We start from the raw sequence: 25991 nt of genomic DNA, 5'->3' as shown, positions 1-25991 counted from the left end.
TGCAATGAGGAGAGCGGCGCCACCCAGCGGTGAACAGCTGGAAAAACCTTTATTTATTTATATTTTACTTATAAGAATCTATTATTATTGGAAGATAATTAAGCTGACTTAGGTTTTTTTCTACCCCTTTATACTTAATTATATTGTATTATGTTTCATTATTGTCCTTTTTATACATATTTGTGTGCAAATTGAAAACATTTACTGTATATACACTTTTTGAGGAAGCAAACAAAAGACGTCATACTTTAATTTATTTAAAAAAAAAAATGCATTTATTGTGCAACAACAACATTACAGGTCCAGTGAAGTTCATATCTTTGTAGGGAAACTTCATAGCAAATAGGAAGCAGTGCAAGAAAAAACTCATGCACAAGCGTCGCTGAGGGAGAAAAACAGCCACAGAGTCGGTGTGGAAATGTGTGAGAGTGCTGGTCTGACTCTAAAGCGGACGGTCAAACGTAAAAACTAAAAACGGAAAAGCCACAAGTAGATGGAATGTAAAAGGCAAAATTATTATTCAAGTAAACAAATATTTCCTTCAAGTTCCGGAAAATTTGGCCCAAAACTCAAGTAAACACTGATAAATAAAAAGGAATACAAACATCTTTAAGTTTTTATCTGACATGTAAAAACATAAATAAATATATTTTATATCATGTCCAATGGCAAAAAAAATAAAAAATCTACAGAAACACAGGAGCAAGGATGGCAGTGGTCTTCAGGATCGTCCACGTTGATGCTGAAATATTTAAAAATCTACTTCTGAAAATGGCCACTTTTAATCATATTAATATTTCTGTGACTAAAAAAGTAAACGACTTTACAAATCTGCGCTTTTACTAAAAATATACTCCAAAAAATTGTATAAAAAATATCCCCGAGTAAGAAGAGGTTGCGTATAAAAAGACTGTACAGGTGAGTTCATGGCACAGGAAATGACTGGAGGACAATCAGTGCTGCGTAGAAAAACCAGGACACCGATGAGTCGCGGTGGTTTTGACGCTGATGTAAAAACACAGACTTTGCTATATGTTGGCGGAGGAACGGAGGACGTGGAATCTCTTCAGGGTCATTCGGATGGATCCCAGCTGACGGTTCAGTCTCTCCAGGCGGTTCTCCAAGGCCACCTGAGGACGGAAATGACAACAACTCCCATAATCCATCACAGTTTGGTTTGTTTCAGAGGCAAAAGCATCAACAAAATCTCCAGTGGGAATCATCTGACTTTTCCTTTTCCTTTAAGACAGGCTAACATAAGATAACATAGGCTAAGCTAAGATAACATAGGCTAACATAAAATAAGACAGGCTAAGATAAGGTAGGCTAGGACAATATAAGATAGGGTAAGATAAGATAGGCTAAGCTAACCTAAGATAAGATATGTAAAATAAGGTAAGATAGGCTAAAATAGGCTAAGCTAAGAAAACATAGGCTAAGATAGGCTAAGCTAAGAAAACATAGGCCAAGATAGGATAGGCTAAGATAAGATAAAATACGCTAACATAAAACAAGACAGGCTAAGATAAGATAAGCCAAGATAAGATAACATAGGCTAACATAAAATAAGATGAGATAAGATAGGCTAAGCTAAGATAATATTGGCTAAGACAGGAGAGGCTAACACAAGATAAGATATGCTAAAATAAGATAAGATAGGCTAAGATAAGATAAAATACGCTAACATAAAACAAGGCAGGCTAAGATAAGATAAGCCAAGATAAGATAACATAGGCTAACACAAAATAAGATGAGATAAGACAGGCTAAGCTAAGATAATATTGGCTAAGATAGGATAGGCTAACACAAGATAAGACATGCTAGAATAAGATAATATAGGCTAAGATAAGATAACCTGGGAGATGCTAAGAGAAACCAAGTAAAAGTAAGCTAAAATAAGACAAGTTAGGATACGACAAGCTAAGCTAACATAAGCTATGATAAGCTAACATAAGCTATGATAAGATAAGATAACCTAAGATAAGATATGTAAAATAAGGTAAGATAGGCTAAGATAGGCTAAGCTAAGAAAACATAGGCCAAGATAGGATAGGCTAAGATAAGATAACACAGGCTAAGATAAGATAACATACGCTAACATAAAACAAGACAGGCTAAGATAAGATAAGCCAAGATAAGATAACATAGGCTAACATAAAATAAGATGAGATAAGATAGGCTAAGCTACGATAATATTGGCTAAGATAGGATAGGCTAACACAAGATAAGACATGCTAGAATAATAGATAGGTAGATAAGAACTGAGGAAGCTAGAGAACCAGTAAAGTAGTAAATAAGACAAGCTAACATAAGCATGATAGTAAGCAACTAAGGTAACTAGATAATAGATGGTAGCAGATATGCTAGTACTAAAGCCCAGCTGAGACCAGTGGGAGTGACTAGTTTTGTAAAGCGTTGGAGACGTGAACACTTGGACTCATCCAGGAGATTTTGTCGCTCCAGGTGACGTTTCCGCTAAACAAATGCTCCTGAATGTGAAACCTTTTAAATAGCCTGAATAATGAAAGTTTTTTTTTGTTTTTTTTAACCACTCTCACCTCGTCTAACCTGGTCTGGAGACTCACTCTGCCGCCTGCTCCGGGCATCCGACTCAAAGCTGCCTCGATCTGCACAGCACACACATGTTATAGTTAAACAGTGACTCACGACCTCGACCACACTGATGAAACAGGGCGACGCATGGCGGCGGGTTGAAACGCCGTAACGGGGGAGGGGGGATATGAACTCTCTAAAAATAGACGTCATTGGAGCATGAAAAAACAACGAGGCCTGTGTTACATCAGAGGTCGGACGAGGATTAGAGGCAGAAAACTCAACCTGTGTAACATTTATTTCTGCTGACCTGCATCTTCTCCTGCGTCAGCTCGTCAAACAGCTTCTCGGCCTCGGACAGCGACTGCAGCCGGTCCAGGAACAGAGGAGACGAGTCCTCAAAGGAGTCCCGCGGGCCGGCTCCTCCACAGACCCCCTGGTCCTCCCAGACCGGCTGGGAGTCTCCGTCCGGTGGGTTCATGGTGCCGGAGGACGACGGCTCCTGGACGTCTGAGAGGAATGAAAGCATGAAATGACAATTACTCCTTCCTGTGAGCAGGTATAGAAGAGACGAGACACGATAAGCTAAGCCAAGCCAAGCTAAGATAGGCTAAGCTAAGCTAAGATAGGCTAAGATGAGATAAAACAAGCTAAGACAAGACAAGTTAGGATGCAACTAGCTAAGAAAGGCTAAGCTAAGCTAAGATAGGCTAATATGATAAAATAAGCTAAAATAGGACATGTCAGAATACGACAAGCTGAGCTAAGTTATGATAAGCTAAGCAAAACTAAGGTAAACTAAAATACGATGACGTAGGCTAAGACAATATAAAAGCAAGTTAAGATACGAAAAGCTAAGCTAAGCAAAGATAGGCTAAGATAGGATAAGATAAGCTAAAATAGGACAAGTTAGGATATGACAAGCTAAGCTAAAATAAGCTATGATAAGCTAAGGTAACCTGAAATAAGATAAGACAGGCTAAGATTAGATGACAAGATAGGCTAAGCCAAGCTAAGATAGGCTAAGCTAAGCTACGATAGGCTAAGATGAGATAAAACAAGCTAAGACAAGTTAGGATGCAACAAGCTAAGAAAGGCTAAGCTAAGCTAAGATAGGCTAATATGATAAAATAAGCTAAAATAGGACATGTTAGAATACGACAAGCTAAGCTAAGCTATGATAAGCTAAGCAAAACTAAGGTAAACTAAAATATGATGACGTAGGCTAAGACAATATAAAATAAGCCAAGTTAAGATACGAAAAGCTAAGCTAAGCAAAGATAGGCTAAGATAAGATAAGATAAGCTAAAATAGGACAAGTTAGGATATGACAAGCTAAGCTAAGATAAGCTATGATAAGCTAAGGTAACCTAAAATAAGATAAGACAGGGTAAGATAAGATGATAAGATAGGCTAAGCCAAGCTAAAATAGGCTAAGCTGAGCTAAGATATGTTAAGATGAGATAAAACAAGCTAAGACAAGACAAGTTAGGATGCGACAAGCTAAGAAAGGCTAAGCTAAGCTAAGCTAGGCTAATATGATAAAATAAGCTAAAATAGGACATGTTAAAATACAACAAGCTAAGCTACAATAAGTTATGATAAGCTACGCAAAACTAAGGTAAACTAAAATACGATGACGTAGGCTAAGATAATATAAAATAAGACAAGTTAGGATATGGAAAGCTAAGATAGGCTAAGCTAAGATAAGCTACTATAAGATAAAATAAGCTAAAATAAGATGTTAGGAGCTAAGAAACAAGCTAAGAAACGCTAAACTAAGCAAAGATAGGCTAAGATAAGATAACATAAGCTAAAATAGGACAAGTTAGGATATGACAAGCTAAGCTAAGATAAGCTATGATAAGCTAAGCTAAGATAAGATAAGACAGGCTAGGATAAGGTAAAAAAAAGGGTAAAAGAAAAGATGGGCTAAGCTAAAATAGGCTAAAATAAGATAGATGAAGACAAGATAAGATAGGCTAAGCTAAGCTAAGCTAACCTAAAAAGATAAGGCAGGTAAATATAAGATAGGTTAAGCTAACACTGTCTCTGAACTCATTTAGACCTTGTATAATATCCAGTGTGGAGAATCACATCACAAGTTTCCAGTTTAAAGTAACTAAATACTAACCAATAATCTAATAATAATCTCAACAACAATAAACTAATTATTTAATGTGTGTGATTCTGTCGTATCAGCACGTGGTTAATTACTGACGTACGAGGAGCCTCCTTGAAGTTTCTCTACAGTCTATGAGTTTAACAGAAAACCTCTGTGTTTAGGAGAGAAGATTAAATGATGGACTTTTAAATATTTTACCATCTTCTCTGTCTGCTGACGTGAACTGGAGTCTCTTTCTGGGGCTCCCGCTGTGGAACGAGTGGCGTCTCTTATCGGCTTGTCCCTCCGAACTGCAGAACACAACACATTAATTCACAGCGTTAACGGATGTTATACGTTAGAACCGTTCCCCCCGGTTCTGGAGGACGTTAACAGGTGGAGGTTAAAGCAGCAGCGGCTGCAGAGACGAGACCCGATGAGACAGACACGTCTCAGCCTCGTCCTATTTCCTGAACCTCCAGACACGGCGTCCATCAAGCTGAAAATTAGAGATGACAGAACTAAAGACAGACTAAAACATTTAAAGTTTCTTTACACTGAAAAGGGAACTTTTTTGGAGCCTCGTCGCTGTCGAATCGTTGCTGAAGCTGAACCTGAAAACTGATTCTGAAACGAATGAAGCTGAACTCGCTGAACAGCAGCAGGGAAGTCGTCTCACCTTTGCAGCAGGTGTTCCTCTCTGGGCATCTGGTGACCGAAGGCGGTGGAGTAGTTCTCAGAGGGGCAGCGTTTGGGGCTGGACTTGGCCGACAGAGGCCGGAGTAACGTTTCTCTCTTTGCTGCAGGGACGAGAACAGCACAGAATTAATTAAAAAAAAAACTACTAAAAAAAATGATTAGACCCAAGAGGATCAGACACTAGTTCCTCAGTCACAGTGAAAACTCAACTACTGGAGACTAATAAATATAAATACATGTTATTTTAAATGGAAAGTTTGTTTTTTAATCATGATTTAATGTGTGTGGGAAACGTTTGGAGGAGCTACTATTAGCTGGGAGGCTAGGATAAATAATCTGATAAGAACTGAATCTGGTATCATCAATAAAGTGATAAAAAAAAGCAAGAATATGTTAACAACAGGGGCGGGACTTTAATGCGTTAATTATTATTAATTAATTAATTACAAACAAATTAACATATTTAATCGCAGTTTGCATTCCAAACAACGCATTTGAACGTTAGTCAGTGCACGATTTCCTGGTACACAGATTCCACTGATGCACATGTCAGAGCTTGGCTAATGGCTAACGGCTAACGGCTAATGGCTAGTGGCTAATGGCTATTGGCTAACGGCTAATGGCTAGTGGCTAATGGCTAATGGCTAATGGCTAGTGGCTAGTGGCTATTGGCTAAGGGCTAATGGCTAACGGCTAACGGCTAACGGCTACCAAAATGGAGGAATCGGATGAAGGTGCGTTGCTAGGACTGATGAAAGCCTTGATTAAAACGTGCTTTTGTGCAAATTTGTGCAAAAAAAAGGAGTTTGCATTTCAACACTATAATATCATCTAAATGCAAAGCAGAAACTGCCTGGAGCTAAAGGGCTAAAGCGCTAAAGAGCTAAGAAGCTAATGGTACTTGGAAGTTAAAGGAGTTTCAAACCTGTCAAAGAAACACTTAAATTTCTGGTTGTTTTACCAGAAGAAGAAAGAAACTGCACTTTTTAACTGTAAATGTACTTCTGCTTAATTTAGGTCAGGGATATTTTCACTTCCTTTTTCTGCTGTTTTGAACTGAAATGCAATTAAATGCATTTTCCCAGACGTTGGAAGAATTAATACAGTATTCATTTCATATCTGTGTCTATTATTTGACTCATCCACTACAATCCAAGATGAATTAACTACAAAGTCTCTCATTAATTAGTTTTACAAACTGAAATTAACAAAATGTACAGTTTTAATAAAGAAGGAGCTGTTTGAAGATATTAAGCTCGTAACTGAACGTCAGAGGTGTTAAAGCAGAGTGGAAGGAGTGGGAGCTGTTACTGGGAGTAGTTGGAGGAATATTCCTCTGTGCTGGCGGAGGCAGGGAGGAGGATCTGTGTCCGTCTGGAGACAAACTCCTCTGAGCTCTCAGCAGAGCTGCAGCTCTTTCCGCTCCGGGTCGACTCTTCGGTCCAGCTCGGTCGCCTCCCGTTGGCTCCCGGTCCGTCTGAAGGAGCCCGGCTCGCTCCTGAATCGGCTCCTTGTGTCTCCGCTCCACAAACCCGACGGTCGCCCTCTGACCGCCGAGCCCTGAGGAGATAAAAACCCGGATGAGACGCAGCGACGGGAGCTCGGTGCTGTGAAATTAACTCATTAAAGCTGTAATTAGGGCGTCTGAGCTACGTGTGATTAAGAAGAGATGAAACTGTCCTTTTAATTGTGTGTCTTTGCTGCTGGGCTTGAAAAAGTGCATTACACATGCTGGAGATAAAGACATTATTCAACCAAAAAGAAAATGTATGTGTCTCGGGCACAGAACTATCAGCTGATTAGAATTATTTGGCAAAAACCTCTCATCCTCACATTTGGCTCCTTTCTAAAAACTTTCTCATCAGTCTCTTGAGTCACAGCAACTTTTTCTCCTTCTGTCTGAATGAGACTCTTTCAATTAAAGTATCAGCTTATTCCTCATTTATCCACTGGTTTAGTCAGAGACGTGGACAGAACCCAACACTGAGACTCAGGATTAAACAGCAACGAACTCAATGCATTTTCTTCTTCTTCTTCTTCTTCTTCTTTATTAAATAATATTAAATTCTTTGCACTAAAACAAATGGAAATATCTGGAGTCATCATTACTTGTAGGATTTTATTCTGTTATCCTACTGGTCCGGCTCCACCTCAGATCAAATTTAGCTCTAGCTAAAATGAGTTTGACGCCTCGTTTTTTTTAATGATGTAAATTCTTGCTGTATATCTGAGTAAACCCATAAAAGTATTTTTATTTCCTTATGATTTCTTTCTTTCTTTCTTGTTTTAACCTCCTCATATGGTGACATTAAGTTTTAGGTTTTATTGCCGCGGATTCTGCCTCATTTAAAACCTTTAATCTGCCATCTAGTGGTAGAAAAGGGTCAATACACTCGTCTGTAAAAACGTGACAGCGGATTCATTCTACCGACGATGACGGGACAAAAATGGACGAGGAACAAATCTCCATCAAATTCTATGGTTAAAACTTATTTATTTCTGCTTATTAACGTTTCTAGTTTGATACGACGCAAATTTAACAAATTTTATCAATAGCAACGAGCTGCAACGTCGCTAATTAGCAAGTACTCGTTTGAGGACGTTGGGACTTAATTGTTTGCAATTCTGTCTTTGCTGAGCTATGTTCAAGTATTAAAATAAACTGTTTTATATTTCGACACACATTGGTGACTTTATTACAATATTAATAATGACACAATCCCAGTGTCCACATATGAGGGCGTGTTTTTTTTGTTACTTGTTAGTTTTTATACATCTTAGTTTCCCACTGATCCCAAATACTTTGGAGAAACTAAGAATGCAAACCGAATAAAAGCTCAGGTCTCAGGAGGTTATAATATTCATATCAATGACACGACTGTCGTAGGAAAACTGTCCAATTGTACTTGAGGCTTGTGTGGAGGATCTAGAAACAATCAAATGAACCCGAGATGTTTCATGTTAAATGTTCAAATATTAAGCTAGCTAATACATTTCTCGTACAATGTTGGTTTTTCTTATGTGTATAACAAAGAAAAATCAGACGTTAAAAGAAAATATGTGTGTAAATACATATAAATGTCAATAAATATTTGGTTCAACATGAGTCGTACAAATGTCTGTATCTCCTCATTTAACCTTTAACGCTTCTTAATTCATCCAGAAACAATAAATTTTGAAAATGGCGGCGATGGAGAAGCGGCAGGTAAACACTAAAGCGGCCCAATCACAGCTGGTGTGATCTGCAGCGTAGCAGAAAGCTTTTAAAGCTCTAAAGCGTGAAGCATGTGTTTTTATCGGTGAATGAGTCCTACTGTGGAGGGTGGGTCTTCTCTTACACGGGGCCCGGCTCTCGGTGGCCCTCGTCTCCTCCAGCTCTATCAGCGCCCTCATCATGGGCGTCATGGCGCAGGACCCGTCCCTCCGACCTCCTCCTCCCGCCTCCTTCTGGCCCTGCTCCTGCTGTCTGCTCTGAGACTGCTCGCTCTCGGGAGGAGACGCACACCTGAAGAACAGGGTCTCGGTAAATCTAACAACCATCACTCTGAAGAAATTAAATAAATAAATAAATAAAGACGATGTAAAAAGCACCTCCAGCTGCCGCCGCCGGCTGAAGAGGCGTCCACGGAGCTGCCCGTCCCCGACGACTGGTCGCTCAGCGGAAACGACGCCCTCTTGTGGTGGCTGCTTTGAGGGAACTGGGATTTCCTGCCGCCGTTCATGTGGTCGGACGGGGGACACGGAGACTTCCTGCGGGTGACGTCCGGCTCTGATTTGCATTTACTGGGAGACAGCAGCAGGTCCGGGTGGTGGTAAAGGCTGTGGGGGGAAGTCAGACTGTGAACATTCAGAATAAAAAACACCATCTTGGGGTCTTTCCCTTCGTGGTGTTGAGTTCTCACCCGGCGCCGGACGGTTGGGTGTTGCTGTGGGAGGCGTAACGAAGCCTGGCCTGGTTCTCGTGCTCCAGCTGCTTCACCTGAGCCTCCAGCTTAGAAATCACTCTGAGGGCATCAAACACAATAAGTGGGATCCACAGGTATAAACTACAGTTTATATCAATAACATGCAGCTTCTGTTTGTTTGTCCATCACTAAAGTAACAAAGAACAGGATCACATCTGATTAATTAAGAGAGAAAACACTTTTCATGAGGCGTCCTTTGGTTTTCTTGGTGATTTTATGTGTCTTTTATGTCCTCTTCACTTTCTTCTTGGTCTTTTTGGTTTTCTGAGTGTTTTAGATCTTCTAACTCTTCTAGTATTCCCTAAGTTTATTGTTCATTTTAATTTTGGTCTAATATGTCTTTAATTCTTCTGTGTCCTCTTTGTCTTCTTCTGGATCTTCTTAGTCTTCCAGGTATTTTAGGTCTTCTAGGTCTTTTAGATGCAGATTCTTTGGTAGTTTCTTCTTGGTCGTCTATTTATTCTTTATCTTTATCTCAGACGTCCATTTCTTTTTAAACTTCATGATCTTTTTGGTTTTCTAAGTGTTCTCCAGATTTCTGTCTGGTCATTTTCATCTTCTATTTCTTTGAGATCTACATACGTTTCCACGGTTTTCTTGGTAGTTTCTTCTTGGTCTTTTATGTCTTTTATGTCCAAATCTTATTAATCTTCTTCTTCAATGTCTTCTGTTTCTTGGTCTTTTTGGTTTTCTGAGTGTTTTAGATCTTCTAACTCTTCTAAAAGAAATTCCCTAATTTTATTACCTGATTTTATTGTTCATTTTAATTCTGGTTTTCTATGTCTTAAAGTCTTCTGTGTCCTCTTTGTCTTCTTTTGGATCTTCTTAGTCTTCCAGGTCTTTTAGATCTTCTAAATCTTATAAACCCAGATAGGTTTCCCTGGTTTTCTTGTTAGTTTCTTCTTGGTCTTCTATGTCTTTTAGGTCCACTATGTCCTCTTTATCTTCTTGTTGGTCTCCATATCGTTTTAATCTTCTGTTTCTTGGTCTTTTTGGTTCTTTTGGATCTTCTTGGTCGTCCAGATGTTCTAGATTTTCTAGCGCACCAAAACTATCTTCTACTGTTCCCTGATTTCTTTGGTAATTTTCTTCTTGGTCTTCTACTGTATGTCTTTTAGGTCTTCCGTGTCCTCTCCTTGGATCTCCTTGGTCTTTTAGGTCCGTTCTAGATCTTCTGTTTCTACACTAGCATAGACCATTATGTTGCTAAGTTTAATTTGAGAAGTTTACTTGTACGTTGTATTAACCTTTTTAACACAAGGCCCCGTACAGGTCTCTGGACGTCTGCATCTTTTTTTTATGTCCTCCGTCATCAGACCTGCTCGTCCTCCAGACCTTTTACATCGATGCTAAAATCCCCACAGACGCACATATCGATGTTCTGCCTGTAAATTGGCTGAATTAACTGGACAGACTCTATCAATGCGTTGCCTCTATTGGTGACATTTTGCAGGCGGAGCGAAAGTTGTTGTGCTGTCTATATTTTTTTTTTTTTTTTTTTAGACGTACAGGGACATCATTAGGCTATTAGGATATTGATCGGTCCTCTCGTCTCCGTCTCCCTCGGCTGCAGCTCTTTTACGAAGCTGCCAGCGATAATGTGACAGTGATAGATCTGGAGATAATAACGTCCTTTACTATGAGCCTTAATGATGCATTAAAAAACATGTAGTGTCTGCTAACGCGGACGCTTTTTCACTAGTGTCTGAAAAATTTCGACATTTGATTTTCTCCAGATGTTGATCGTTTGTTAACTATTAAATATTCAATCAGTTGGATTTGAGGGTGAGACATAAACCTCAACAGCTTCACTTTATGAAATAGTTTCCTCATGTGTTTCTCAGATAAATTTCTCCGTCTTCTCTCGTTTCTGTTGCAGTAATTTCATAAAAGCTGCTGATTCTCACCTCTTCAGCTCAGATATCTGATCGTTTGCGTCCACGAGTCGGTTTTCTGTCGACACCAGGTTGTTCTGGAGACACACACACACAAAATAAAGAGTAAGTAAGTAAAATAAACAGACAGGACGTCCAGAGAGTTGAGAATAATGTGACGGATAATCAAATGAAAATCTTCCAATCACCTTCGCGCCCTCGTGCTCCTTCACCAAAGAGTCGTATTCACCGAGCAGCTGAGGAAACAAAACCAGAGACATAAATAATGAAGGTTGAACTGTTTACTAAATAAAATGATCTGATCAGATAGATGTTTAATTTCTAAGAACTTTTTTGACCAAGTGGTTCAACAACCAGAAATATAACAGAAGAAGAAGTTCTCTGTCCACATGGATTCCAGCTCTGGTTCATCTTTGTTTTTCTACCTCCATGTTTGATGCTCAGAGAGAAAGGATTTACTCCAGATTACCACCAGTAACGCGGTCAGACTCACGTCCTGCAGCATCTTGTACTCTCTCTGCCTGCATGTCTCCTTCTCGTCCGCCTCCCTGCAGGATTTCTGCGCCGCCTCCTCCAGCTGCCGTACGCGGGTCTTCAAACGCGCCGCCAGGGCGTCCTTCTCTTTGCCCGAGCGCTTGCTCTCGTCCAGACGCTGCTGCAGCGATTTCAAGGTGGCGCCGGCGACGGCGTAGCGCTCCGGCCATTCTGCCTGAGACGGTTACAAAAAAAGACGCGTGTATTAAGATCCAGGCAAATGGTTTGTTTGCAGGTATCAGAGAAAACTTGTAATGTTTAGATACCAGTTTTTTCTCCAGCGAGCTGTTCGCTGCCTCTAGTTCTTGAATGCGACTGGTGGCTTCAGAAAGAGCTTTTTCCAGATGTTTGCACCTGCAGATAAATAACAATGCACAATGAAACAAAACAAAAAAATCCAATTAATTCAAACAGAAGCGAGTGAGTTTCCTACAGGATTCCTGCAGATTATCATCTATATCCTACAAAGGAACCTGAATAACCCACTTTTTACCTCTTAATTTCAACATAGTTCAAATTAATCTTGATTATCTTGTTTTCGTGGTGGTTGTTTAGAGTCAAAGCTGCTTTTTTTGTGGAGTTTTTAACCACACGGCACCGAGTAAAGATGAGGTTTATCTATTTAGAGGTAAAACTAGTACAGTTTGGTTCATCTGGGAGTCGACGGGTGAAGAAATCTAAATAAAACACACGTAAACAGAGGAAGCAGAAAGCAAACCTTTGTGTGAGCGCCTGGTTGCTCTTCTCTAAATCCTGCGGCAGATCTCGGAGCTGGAGTTTGTCCCGGAGGATCTGGATCTCTGACTCGTAATAAGCCTTCAGATCAGCCACGTGTCGAGAGTGTTTCTCCCTCAGGTTCTGCCTCAGTCTGAGAAGAAAAGAGAACGAAGATAAAATTAATGATTACGCAGAAATCTAACAAATCTGAATCTTTCTTTGAAGGAAACAGAAAGTCCTCTGAGTGTCTGGAAGTAGTTTGACGTCTTCAGGGATTCGTATTCTTCATATAATGTGTGATTTAACTAACTTTAACTTAAGAACGTGTTTCTTTTTCACATCAGAACTTCAAGTATCGATCACACAGAAACTTTCTGCTGCTGTTACTGACTCTTTTATCTTTCACTGTTTGTTTGACGAGGACATCGCACAACATAGTTCACTGAGAAAGTTTAAGTGCATCTTAAAATACACGTTCACGATCGGCCCGAAACACGACTTTTTCTTTTTCTTTCATAATAGATATTGTATTGTAAGACAAAAATATGTCGATGCATCTCACCATATTGATATTTTTTCTCACTCCTAGTGAACATTAACGAACAATCGGTCAAATACATGACGTCATGTAAATATGCTGGATTTAGCTCAGGGCTAATTTCCACCCGTAGTCCTCACATTAAAAGACAGAAAGAAAACAAAACAATAACTGGCAGCAATTATACAATAAATTATACAGTTATACTATAAATTATATTCTCTTTTGCACAATTACAACTTCTAGTTAGTTTCTTCTTTTTGCTGATACTTCTTTTACATCTAGACACTGTGAACTCTTTATTTTATTGCTTATTTTTCTAATCTCTTGTGCACTTTATTTAGTTCAGTTTACTTTAGTGTCAGGGTGGGAAAAAATATCGACATGGCAAAACATCGGGATACTTTTTCTTACGATACAATATTGATTTTGAAAGTCTTAATATCGATTTTAAAGGGAAAAGAAAGAGTTTTTGGCCGATCGTGGACGACTTTAACACCTTTTCTGTACAAGTGCAATAAACTGGATATGGATCATTTGGATTATTATTGTTTTTTGACTCAATTTGTCCAATGAATTATCTCTGTCATCTGATTTACATGTATGCAAAGTGAATTTTAAAGCTGCATTTATAATTTCTCAGTGAACTATGTAGAATATTGCAATATCATAATATCACAATATTTAGCGCTAGGGTATATCTTTAAGTTTAACTTTAGAAAAGCCTTTTTCTATGTGAATAAATTAACAATAAAGCCGACTTTAAGGATCATAAAGATCAATCATGGACTAATAAACATGTTTTATGTAAATGTGACGTCTGTGTTTGTCACCGCTCACAGAGAAAGGACGACGGGATCCTCTAATGACGAAGCTCTCTCCATGTGAGGACCGACCGCCGGCCTGAGGGCGGCGCCGGAGGCCGGCGATGGCTTCAGGGTGCTGGTGTGGGTGTGACTGGCCTCCTCCTCGCTGGCTGGGGGGGCGCTGGCCCGACGCTGCTGGCTGTCTGCAGGGTGGAGGGTAGACTGGACGGCTCGGCCGGCGTTTCCCCACGAGCTCGGCGCCTTGGAGGGGGAGGGGCCGGCGGCGGCGGCGGCGGCGGCGGAGACGCTGGAGGTGTCGGAGAGGCAGTCGGTGTCTCCGGGGTTGGGGCTGCCCTCCACCATGCTGTCCGGGGTCACGGGGGTCCCCACCCGGGGGTAGAGGTGGTGGTGGGGCTGGGCGGCGAACGAGGGGCTGCTGAAGTGGGAGGGGGAGGTGAAGCCGGACGTGCGGTCGGACTGACGCGTGGTGGCGGCGGCCGGATCCAGCGTCAACACCTGCAGCACAAACACAGAAACCAGAGAAACCAGAGAAACGCTGCAGGTGAACGAGCTCAAACTTATAACCGACAGGTACAAACACAAAACTTCTCCAGCTGATTACTCACATAAATACAGTATGTTTCTGTGAATTTATATTTAAATATGCAAATGAGCAGTTACCTACTTAAACTTGCACACATTTCTGAATAATGATTCTTGTTTCATTTTGTTAACATTATATTTTCAGGTATTTACAGGAATTTTGGATATTTTTTTTATAACACCCCCACAAAATACTGGCAAGAGTTTAAAAACAAAACAATTTTTCCCATGTTTTTAGGAGTAAAATGTTCTATAAATCAGGATCTGAATGATGTATGAATAATCTCCTCTGTAAATACCTGCAGGATGTAGTTAGGAATAAATGTGTAAAGTTTGGTTTGTGTAAGTGATGCTGAAGTGGAGATTTCTGGCTCAGAGCAGCAGAAAAACTCATTTTAAAGATTTGAATTGCAAAATCATGTGTATTTTTATTGGAAACTAGTATGAACCAAAACCAAATCTACTCAAATCCTCATCATATAATCATATCTACATATATAATATGAAATTAAATGTTCAATGAGTTCATTCAAGTGTGAAACATGAATAATGATCCACTGATCGTCTCCTTTTACCAGATATGAGTCTAACTTCTCTTCTCCTTCATCTGTCTTTTCTTTGACTTTTCTTGTTAATTTGTGCTGTAATTTTCTTCTTAGAGAAGACGTCGAGCATTTTTAAATGTCTCTGGCAGAATATCCAGTCACATGACGCTTTTGAACCAATCACGTTGTCAGAAATTGACCCCGAACCAACAGACAAAGTGCAGTGAAATTACCACATAAATGTGCATTTTCACCACTTTTTTTAAACTAGTTTGATAGAATAAATTGCCGCGTTCTGCCGCGTCTCACCTTAACACAACCTCCTCTTAAAGACGTTTTAAAGGATTAAGCGACGTACCTGCAGAGACGAAGGGCTGGAGGTGAGGGAACCGTCCCAGTCCGAGCGTTTACAGTCCGATCTCTGCTTGTTCTGGTAAATCTCTCTGAGGGACAGACGAGGCTCCTGAGACGGAGACTGAAAGAGACAAACTCGTTCTGACTATTCAGCTCAAGTCACGTCAAACACATGGAGACGACCCAGCGCTTCTAGTCCCGTCCAGGCCCTGGATTAACAGGAGTCCAGGTGTGAACACGGATCTGGTCTGAGTCCAGATGTGGAGGTGGATCTGGGACCATGTGACCTCATAACTTATGTTAGTGTGAACTCACTTTAATGAGTCCTGGTCAGTTTTAGACAAACTAAAGATAAAGAAATATAAACTAGAATAAACTCTTTCTATCTTTCCTTTTTTCACCCTTCCCTCCCTCCTTCTTTCCTTCATCATTCCTCCCTTCTTTCACGTTCTGTCAAACCTTCTTTCCTTCTTTCACTTCACTTTTCTTCCCTCTTTCCTTCCTTCCTTCTTTCCTTGTTTTCTTCCCTCCATCTTTCATTCATTCCTTTCCTCTCTCTACCTTCATCCTTCCTTCTTTCTGTCCTTTCTTCCTTCTTCCCTCCCTTTCTTTCATTCCTTCTTTATTTTGTTCCTTCCCTCCCTCTTTCTTTCCTTCATCATTCCTCCCTTCTTTCACGTTGTCATTCCTTCTTTCCCTTCACTTTTCTTCCCTCCTTCCTTCTTTATTTCACTTCACTTTTCTTCCCTCTTTCCTTATTTTCTTCCCTCCATCTTTCACTCATTCCTTTCCTCTCTCTACCTTCATCCTTCCTTCTTTCTGTCCTTTCTTCCTTCTTCCCTCCCTCTTTCTTTCGTTCCTTCTTTATTTTCTTCCTTCCCTCATACTTTTCTTCCTTCATTCTTTCCTCTATTTTGCCTTCCTTCCTCTTTACATTCTTCCCTCTTTCATTCCTTCATCCTTCCTTCCTTCACTTTCCATCATTCCCTCTTTCCTTATTTCACCTTCCTTCTGTCCTTCCTTCCTTCTTTCCTTCCCTCCATCTTTCATTCATTCATTCCCTCTCTCTATCTTCATCCTTCCTTCTTTCTGTCCTTTCTTCCTTCTTCCCTCCCTTTCTTTCGTTCCTTCTTTATTTTGTTCCTTCCCTCTTTCAGTCCTTTCCTTCCCTCCCTCTTTCTTTCCTTCATCATTCCTCCCTTCTCTCACATTCTGTCATTCCTTCTTTCCCTTCACTTTTCTTCCCTCTTTCCTTATTTTCTTCCTTCCTTCCTTATCTTCTTCCCTCCATCTTTCACTCATTCCTTTCCTCTCTCTACCTTCATCCTTCCTTCTTTCTGTCCTTTCTTCCTTCTTCCCTCCCTCTTTCTTTCGTTCCTTCTTTATTTTGTTCCTTCCCTCTTTCAGTCCTTTCCTTCCTTCATCCTTTCCTCTATTTTGCCTTCCTTCCTCTTTACATTCTTCCCTCTTTCATTCCTTCATCCTTCCTCCCTTCACTTTTCATCATTCCCTCTTTCCTTATTTCACCTTCCTTCTTTCCTTCCCTCCATCTTTCATTCATTCATTCCCTCTCTCTATCTTCATCCTTCCCTCTTTCTGTCCTTTCCTTCCCTCCCTCTTTCTTTCCTTCATCATTCCTCCCTTCTTTCACGTTCTGTCATTCCTTCGTTCCCTTCATTTTTCTTCCCTCCTTCCTTATTTCTGTCCTTCTTTCCTTATTTCACTTCACTTTTCTTCCCTCTTTCCTTCCTTCCTTCCTTCTTTCCTTATCTTCTTCCCTCCACCTTTCACTCATTCCTTTCCTCTCTCTACCTTCATCCTTCCTTCTTTCTGTCCTTTCTTCCTTCTTCCCCCCTTTCTTTTGTTCCTTCCCTCTTTCCATCCTTTCCTCCCTCTCATCCTTTCCTCCCTCTCATCCTTTCCTTCCTTCATTCTTTCCTCTATTTTGCCTTCCTTCCTCCTTACATTCTTCCCTCTTTCGTCCCTTCATCCTTCCTCCCTTCACTTTCCATCATTCCCGCTTTCCTTATTTCACCTTCCTTCCTTCTTTCCTTCCCTCCATCTTTCATTCATTCCTTCCCTCTCTCTACCTTCATCCTTCCTTCTTTCTGTCCTTTCTTCCTTCTTCCCTCCCTCTTTCTTTCATGGCTTCTTTCTTTTGTTCCTTCCCTCTTTCCGTCCTTTCCTCCCTCCCTCATCCTTTTCTTCCTTCATTCTTCCCTCTTTCGTTCCTTCATCCTTCCTCCCTTCACTTTCCATCATTCCCTCTTTCCTTATTTCACCTTCCTCCCTTCACTTCACTTTCCCTCCTTCCTTTCTTCCTTCCTTCCTTCCTTCCTTCCTTCCTAGGTAGGTAGAGATCCATCAGAGGCAGCAGCTGATACAATATTAAACTGACCACATGGTGGCGCTGCAGCTGATTCACACTGGGATCAGGTCTCTAGTTCTGGCTGAGGACTAAATGCCAGCATCTTAATTTACTGTTGATCTAACTGACGTCTTAAATCCCTGGAGCCACTTTGAAGCTCGAAGCTTTTACTCACGAGACTCATGGACGCCTCCTGCAGAAGGAACAAAGCGCTGTTGTCGAAGGTGTCGGGCAGAGGGCGATAGAGTTCACACTCGTTCAGACGCCAGTAGGTGAGACCTGAACAAGAAGAAGAAGAAGTTTTCATTAATGTTTCTATCATAAAGTCATTTGAGCCTCATTTCACGCACGTAATCATTAAAAATCTTTGTTATTTGTTTCATTGTGACTCTGTGTTGTGTCTGGATTGTTACCTGAGGCCTCAGACACGAGGCTGTCGCTCCTCCTCAGGGGGAGGGAGCTGGACGGGGGCCAGGCCGGTCGATGCTGAAAAACCCAACAGAGACGAGTGGATCAGACTAAAAAAAAAAAACACTGAAAACAAAGAGGCTACAGATGCAGGGAAACTGTAAATACCTGGTCCTGGGAGTCTGTGCCCTCCACCGGGGTCAGTTTCAGGGATTCTCCCGGGCTGCGAGGCAGCTCCTGGTACTCGGGGATCTGGGGTGAAGCTGGTCCTGCTTTGTTCTTCTTGGGTCGGAGTTTCTGCCTCTGGGCCCAGGAGGTCAACTGCTGCTGGCTGGTGCTGCTGGACGACAAAAAAGAAATGATAATGATGATGATATAATGTCATGGATGTGTTACTGATCTAATTTAAGCGAATCATCGTGTGTCTCCGTTTTTTACGATGGACGGAGCTCCACACCGACGTACACACAAACAAATGTCAGGATAAAGGGAGGCTAGCGCGGCTAACGTGGTGGATACTATACGGTGGAGAGAGGAGCTAACCCCTAGCAGTCAATAAGCTAACTGTGGGGCTAAGTTAGCATGCTGAGGCCACGTTAAACATGCTGCTGTTATTTGGCTGACGGACTCTTTCAGCTGTAGTGGTGTTTTCATTTATGTTTTAGTTTAGTTTTCTGCCATGTACCCTGGAACAGTATGCTAACCGATTAGCCAATTGTCGGCTAACTGAAAGAATCTCTGTTGACATATTGTAGTATTCAGTGCTCTAATGCTCGTGGCTTTTATTGGTTAACGTATGGACTGATGAGTTTGTCAATGAAGTTGATTGATGTACCTGACGCCTGTTGCCAGTTGAGCTATTGCAATGCATTCTGGGATTTGTAGTATCAATGACGCACACGCAAAATACCTGCGGGCAAATTCTGGTAGGTAACACAACTCAACCAGTCTTGAGTATGTGTCCAATAGGATGAGAAGTTTAGACCCAACTCGACTGTCAGAGAGGAAGTTTTCCGCCTGGTTGTACAACACTGATAAGTACGTACAAAAATAAACACATGAGGCCATAAACCTCAGGGGGAAACACTCTTATCGTGGTTTATGCAGGCTCTGCCAATTTAAATTATGACTTGAGCGCATTTTAATTTCAAATAAAACGCGGTTTTATTGCCTGAATATGAAACAGTAGCAGCTACGAGAGTCTTATAATGATCTGACACTAGACGACGCTTCCCTTCTGCTTCATAGAGTTTTATAATGACTGATGTTTATCTCTTCACCTACAACTTCTCTCTCATGTTGTGTAATATCTGTCTGTCTAAGGCAGCTTTTATCAGAATAACACATCTAAAACATAACTACACACTTGTTGGTTCCTCCATCCGAGGTAGACAAATGTCACATCCAGGATGTTGAGGAACAACGAAACATGGAAGTTATGAAAACGTGTTCATGCACAAATTGATTGTTAGATGTGTCAGAGAGATTTAATGAAATGAAACTAAAGGTTCACTGTTGAGTTTTAGCTCTGCAGGAACAATCCTATGTCTGCGTGAAGCTACCGAGTTCCTGAATTGATTTTTTTTTTTTTCCGATTTGATTCAATACAATTAACTTAGAGAGATATTTCATTAGGGTTAAGGTTGGGCCAAACGAACATTGTGTTGCATAAGAGTTAAGTTCAGCTGAACTGAAATAACAGGAGGCCTCATTTAATCAAACAATAATTGTTTGTGAGTTCTCAAACGTGACGCGATTCTCAACTGCAGGAACTTTGCAGAGGAACTGGAACCTTCTAGTGAACTCATTTCTGTGTAAACTGTGTTTTCATTGGAGGAAAGGAAGTTGTGGGCAGGTGGTTATGTGAAAATAAAATTTGCTGAACCAGTTGTGTCGCATTTCCACAGTCTACTGTCTAGTTTCTCTTCTTTCATGAGTCTTTGCTTGTGGGCAGCTCGTCTCTGTCATCATACTTTTTAAATTCATCATCTTTCAGTCCTGATGATGCTCTCAGTCGTGTTTTGGACCTTCCTCATATTTGGACTAATCCGGCTGCAGTTTCACAAAACTTCTGGCGAGAGGATGCAGGAAACGGCTTGTTTTTGTTTAGAGAACAATGCAGGAATTTTATGAATTCATATCAGATCTTATATCCTCCTGAGACCATACGTCCTTTTTAGGTTTGTGGCAGCTTATGCTGCTCCAGTAAACATTTATCCTCTTAACGAGACACTAGCTGGTGTAAAAACATGACAGCGAATTCATTCTGCAGCCGATCACGTGACAAAACTACAAAAATGTGAACAAATTTTGAAGTTAAAACTTATTTATTTACGCTTCTTAACTTTTCTAGTTTAATATGACACCAAACGTAACAAATTCTATCAATAGTAACGAGCTACAACTTCGCTAATTAGCAAATACTTGTTTGAGGAAATTGGAAATTCACTATTTGCATTTCTGTCTTTGCACAGACATGTTCAGGTTTATATTCTGTTACTGGTGACTCAGATCTCAGGGGGTTAAATAAAGGTTTATTTTAAACTACTGTTTTTCCATCACTCGTGCAGTTTTGATGCCGTGTTGTTTGTTTATATGAATCCGTGGTTAGTGTGTGAACTCGGACGCACCCAGAGGTTTTCTGCTGGTACGCTGACTGGTCCGTGTCTTCCTGGAAGTCAGTGGACCAGCGCTGCTTCTCCCTCCTTTGACCAACGTCCTCGTCTTCTCCCGGAGACACCGACGTCTCCAGGCCCGTCTCCCAGGCGGACAGAGTGCCGTATCCACTGCTGAGCACTGTGGTCGCCCGCTCATCGCGCTCCTCGCGCTGGTTGGTGGCGTCCGATCTGGGCAGCGGAGGCGACGGGGAGCTGAAGGGAGTGTGGAAGGGGGCTGCCAGGCTGTCATTGTCACTGGGCAGGTTTTTGGGGGCTGTGCAGTCGCCGGAGAGGAGGGGGAACATGTAGTCCTTTGTGTCTGTGGCGGCTTTGGTCACCGGCGTTGGCGAGAACTCTGTGTGAGGCTGGATGCTGGCCTGGCGGTTCTGGAGCTGAACCAGGGCCTTGATTTCATCCTGAATCAGCTGGAACGAGGACACAATTATTCTAACGATGAGTAAAACAAATATCTTGAGTTCGGCTCGTGATGATGAACGTACCTGTATTTGGCACTGGTATTGTTCTTGCTGAGCGAGTATTTGCTCTTGGTATTGCTTCTCAACCAGCTGAAACAGATGCAACCATCGACCCTGATGCAGAAGAACGAGCATTAGTCAGAGAAAGACTTTAACCCGTGTTACATCCTTTTCATCACTGTCAATATACGGACAAAAGACAGACAAAGATGTGTCCTAAACCAACACAGAGCAGGTTATGTAGGGACCACTACACTAATTTATTCGAACTTTTGACCATAAAGTCGTGGAGCAACGAGCTCCTCTGTGCATAACACATGGAAAAATAAACAGCACACAGTCTGCTGAGCTTTCAAACTAACCCAGATTCATTTTGGAACACGCCACCGTTCGATAGTCCTAAAAACCACAAAGAGTTCAATCAGCAGCTCTCTCAACTTTTAAACTAGTGCTGAATACGAGAACCTTCACGAAGAGAAGATTTAATCAAGTTATGTTACGATGCTTCCACTAATTAACAGGCAAACATCATTATTTATGCGCTGATATGAAGCGACATCAAACCAAAAACGTCTGGAAAAACTGATTAGACTGAATCCAGTCGACTCCAGGAGAAGACAAGGAAGACGAGGAAGGACTTTAAGAAGCCGCGATCTTTAGAGCATTTAAGATCAAGTCGAGACTCAGCATTAAAAATATTAAAGGATCAGGACCGGAGGCAAAAAGTCGTCCTCAGCCCATCCCTTTGCACAAGTACAGGCAAGAAAACACTTCCATAAACGTGTCCTTTGTGTTGTAGATCATCACAGCTGTCTGTTCCCTGCAAATCAAAACCTGTGTCTGAAAAGATCAGCTGCAGTGGAGCTATGTGGGGGGGTGATGAGGGTCCTGTAAATCTGTGTGCAAGTGTGCGTCTGACTTAATGTCAGGTGTGATTCGCATACCAAACACAAAGCGACAGCTCAGAAAGGAGGCCGCCAGCTGTCAGAGCAGCAAACCCTGCGTTCAGCGTGAACACCGGGGACTGTTTGTCTTCCTACCTCGCAGTCCTTCCAGATCTCGGGGTCCGTCTCGCCGCTGCTCTGGATCTCCTGCACCAGGGCCCTCAGGGTCTCCAGGGAGCTGGGGTTGATGAACGGGAGATTCTTCCCTTGTTCGAACGCTTCGCCTGTGCTCAGACACAGACTCCTGCAACAAAGATGTTCATAATGACGAATGCTGTGTCTGATTATTGTGAGATGCACAAGATGTTTCTCCAGCATCAGGTGACTAGACTGGCAACTTTCACGTAAGTTGTAAACGTATCTAATCTCATTATGGGATGTATTTTAACCAATGCATAGCAGAAAAAAACTCAGAGCCACCTTGTTCAACTGATTCAACCCCACTAAGCTCAGATGATGTGTTGGACTAGTGTCACCACAGGCCACCCAGACGATGTGGAAAAACAGAATCAATGAAGTCCACTCAGACAAAGGCTGCACTGGAACAACAACAACAACAACAACAAACACTGGACACCTACGGAGTTTATGTCATCGGATGTAGAGAACACGGGTTTTCACCTTCTGCTGAAGCTTCTGTAGCTAAGATACGAGCTACCCTCTCCCTGTTATGTTAGCTTTGACAGCCCTACTGTCGCACAATGCACACATGATGTGGTAGATCAGTATTAGACATCGGTATCGGGACGTTACTAGCTCAAGTGGTGAAGGTGCTTCCCTTTGGATGTTTAAAAGGCGCTGCCAGCTGTGAGGAGACGCCGCAGCAGATCTAGAATTTGCTGGAAGGACTAACTTATGTGCACCGTCGCATAAATATCTAGGGATTCCCTGAGAAAAAACTGGAATGTGGTGCTGGGAATGACTGGAAATCCCTGCTTAACCTGTTGCCACCACAGCCTGACTTCGGATAAATGGATGACAGCAAAAAGAGCAAAATTACCACCGCCCAAAAGAGTGTTTACAGCTCCTGCACCTGATCTTGTTGCATGCTGGTGTGATGTCCACGGGCCGGCTCTCCACGGTGCCTCCCGTCGTCTGGGAGGCGGTGTGCCTGTCCTCGGAGACGGCCAGCCCCGACGCCGACGTCCCCTCAGAGGACACCAGAGACGTCTCGCTCTCTTTGCCCGCATCCCCGTCGGCGCTGACATGGCAGTGGCTCAAAGCCGCCGAGCTGGACACGTCCTCAGAGATACTGTCATCTGTGGACATGTTTACGGGCCCATGCGGAGGGGGAGAGTCTGACAGCTGCAGGAGAGAGGGAAGTGAAAGTCACAGGGTTTGCACTTCTCGTATTTATCCCAACTTCCACCGCACAGAGAAAAAAAACACAAACCCAGGAATAAATACTCAATCCAGCTCCGGGTTCTGACCTTACATCTGATGTGAACATTCAAAATCAATCAGTCAATATTACACATTAGCATCAACTTCAGTCTCCCATCAGTGTCTGTCTGCTGTGACCTGAGCTCCCTGTGCATGAGAAAGCTGAACTGTGCAGAATAAACCAGAACAGACAACTAATTATCCGGGTAAATAAACCGGAGCAGCATAGATGGACACAATGCATGAGACACGCAGTCATTTTAAAAACAAAATATATGAAGAATTCACATAAAATACGATGCTGCTATTAGCTTTGTGCTTTAGCTGCACTGTCAACAGTCGATGGTGCAGACTTTTCCCCCCATGGCTGTGAAAAAGCTGCTAAAGCAACGTTACACCCCATGTTTCAAATGCCACCTGAAACACTAAGTTACAGTACATTTATATTGTAGATGAAATACAGATTTTACATATTTATATATATTTTCTTACGTATATTTATTACCTATTATAAATATCTGGTCCGACTGCTACTCGAGATCGCTGCCGAGCAAAATTTCGTTGTAACTTGTGTGCAAACACAATTAAAGTTCTTAAATTCCCTCTCTAACTAGTTAGCACGCTAACTAGCTAGCATGCTAACGAGCCGAGTTTGGCTAAGTTGATTTTATTACATGTTTATAAGCACAGCGGGGGACAAAAACTGGACATTGCAGCACGAATGACGGCATTAAAATGCCGTATAATATACGTTAGAGCGGTAAAGATAAACCTACCCGTTGACTTTTATCATATTTTCATCCATTTTTTCTCTGTGAATAGTAGTCAGGTCGGCTAGCTGGTTGCTAACTGGTTGCTAGTTGGCTGCTGCACTGCAGTAACCGTTCGCAGCCCGCGTCCCCATTGGTCAAACCCGTCTGAAATGCGGAGCCGTGATTGGTCGCCGCTTTCACCCTGCGTTTTTATTGGCTGTTAGGGCGGAAGAGGTTTACACATCTGGTTGGGACCGTTGAGACGTGTTGTGATTGTGATGTACGTACAGTCTATGGTTGGGACAAAAACTGACAGAGAACAGGACCTTTAATAGATGGTTTGCTCTCTAAACGAAATTGAAATCGTTAAAGCCAATGAATATTTTAATTATAATCTAATTTTATATGATGTAGACTGAATATTATTTATATTTGCTCCAACAGATGGATTCAGCTCCCATATTGAAAGCTGCAGAAACAGCAGTACAGAGTTAGATACACGTGTTTGTTTTGTGAAATGATGTGTGGTTGACCTTTCTGTAATTGATAACTCTATGTTACCCAAGGGTGTGTACACCTTTATCGCAATCTTGTCATCAGATTGTGTGTGTGTTATTTCCCTTTCCCCGTAACGAGCTGGGCTTTCGTAACAAATTTTTATTTTTTTGCATACAATATTTATATTTTATTTTACTAGATATTACTTTTATTTTTATTTTATTTGAATCTTATTTTTCTTTTGACTTAACAGTGCTGCTTTTATGTGCAACTGAGCTACTGTGACCAAGCAGTGTCCCTCGTGGATCATTAAAGTCTAAGTTTGCACACAATATTTTTAGCTTTATTTGCCACCCTCTCTCAAATAAAGCTTTGACTTGAGTCCAGAGTCTCTCCCGTCTAATTTGTTGAAGTCACAGGCATCTTGGTGTCCTCCCTCATTCGTCATTCAGTTTGGGAGGACAGCCTGCTGTAATTTTATTTTTAATAATAAATGTTGTGTACATACAGCATTTCTCTTCATCTGCATAGCTTATGTGTGGTATGCTAAACTCGTGTGGTGTGACTGTAGCCAGGGATCCTGTTTTTCTAGTGGCTGGACCTTCTAGACACAGGATGTCTTTATACTACAGCACTCAGATAATCTCCAGTTCACTAACTTTGAGTCTACTAGCACCAATAATAGTGGCTACCTTCCTGTTCTCCCAGCTAGTGGACCCCTTCACACCTACGTCACTGTGACGTCACAACATTAGCTGGAGGTGAACACTGTCACTGAAAATGTCGTCTGGTTCTATTTTTGGGGCCCCAAACCAGAAAAGCAAAAACACTAACACAACTTTGGTTGAACACAGTTAAAATATATTACATTTGATATCAAATAAGATTAAAATCTAATACATCATAATTTTCAGCCTGGATAACGTTATGGGTTGAACTGAATCGTGACTGAATGGGATGAACTGAATCGTGACTGAAATAACATTAAGCTAATCGTTATTTGGGAGAGGATTCTTGATACATGCTAATGCTAATGCTAACCGCTAGCTAACTCAACGTTAGTTGTATGTTTCCGAGGTGTCGAAGCAGAAGTTGCATTTACTACTTCGTCCCCTCTGTGTCCTTTGGTCAAATCGTCCGTCCAGTGAGTGAGAGTGTAGCGGTCGGTGAATATAGTCCCATCAGTCAGAGT

At 41.6% G+C, this 25991-nt stretch overlaps 1 protein-coding gene across 3 annotated transcripts; it reads right to left on the bottom strand.

Annotated features, from left to right (window-relative positions):
• Positions 1-251: 251 nt before the first annotated feature.
• On the bottom strand, positions 252-24427 carry LOC124996936 (M-phase phosphoprotein 9). Of its 3 annotated transcripts, none has more exons than XM_047570361.1 (24): positions 24326-24427; positions 23200-23471; positions 22263-22410; positions 21247-21336; positions 20720-21171; positions 18258-18429; positions 18095-18167; positions 17857-17960; positions 15318-15434; positions 13846-14327; positions 12469-12618; positions 12017-12104; positions 11710-11925; positions 11405-11452; positions 11229-11293; positions 9259-9360; positions 8948-9175; positions 8671-8861; positions 6668-6916; positions 5337-5457; positions 4877-4968; positions 2864-3063; positions 2559-2627; positions 252-1130 (listed from the first exon to the last, which is right to left on the bottom strand). In XM_047570361.1, exons 2-24 carry the CDS (start codon positions 23433-23435, stop codon positions 1029-1031), a joined length of 3795 nt encoding a protein of 1264 aa, XP_047426317.1. In that variant the 5' UTR covers positions 23436-23471; positions 24326-24427; the 3' UTR covers positions 252-1028. The 3 variants fall into 3 exon arrangements, with proteins under 3 accessions (XP_047426317.1, XP_047426319.1, XP_047426318.1); XM_047570363.1 differs by having other exon boundaries at positions 8695-8861; XM_047570362.1 differs by having other exon boundaries at positions 18258-18426.
• Positions 24428-25991: the final 1564 nt, after the last annotated feature.

This window comes from Mugil cephalus, chromosome 19 (assembly GCF_022458985.1).
Source record: "Mugil cephalus isolate CIBA_MC_2020 chromosome 19, CIBA_Mcephalus_1.1, whole genome shotgun sequence".
Taxonomy (NCBI): Eukaryota; Metazoa; Chordata; class Actinopteri; order Mugiliformes; family Mugilidae; genus Mugil; species Mugil cephalus.
The sequence above is the reverse complement of the archived record's forward strand: the minus strand, read 5'-3'. Positions and strand labels throughout refer to the sequence as shown.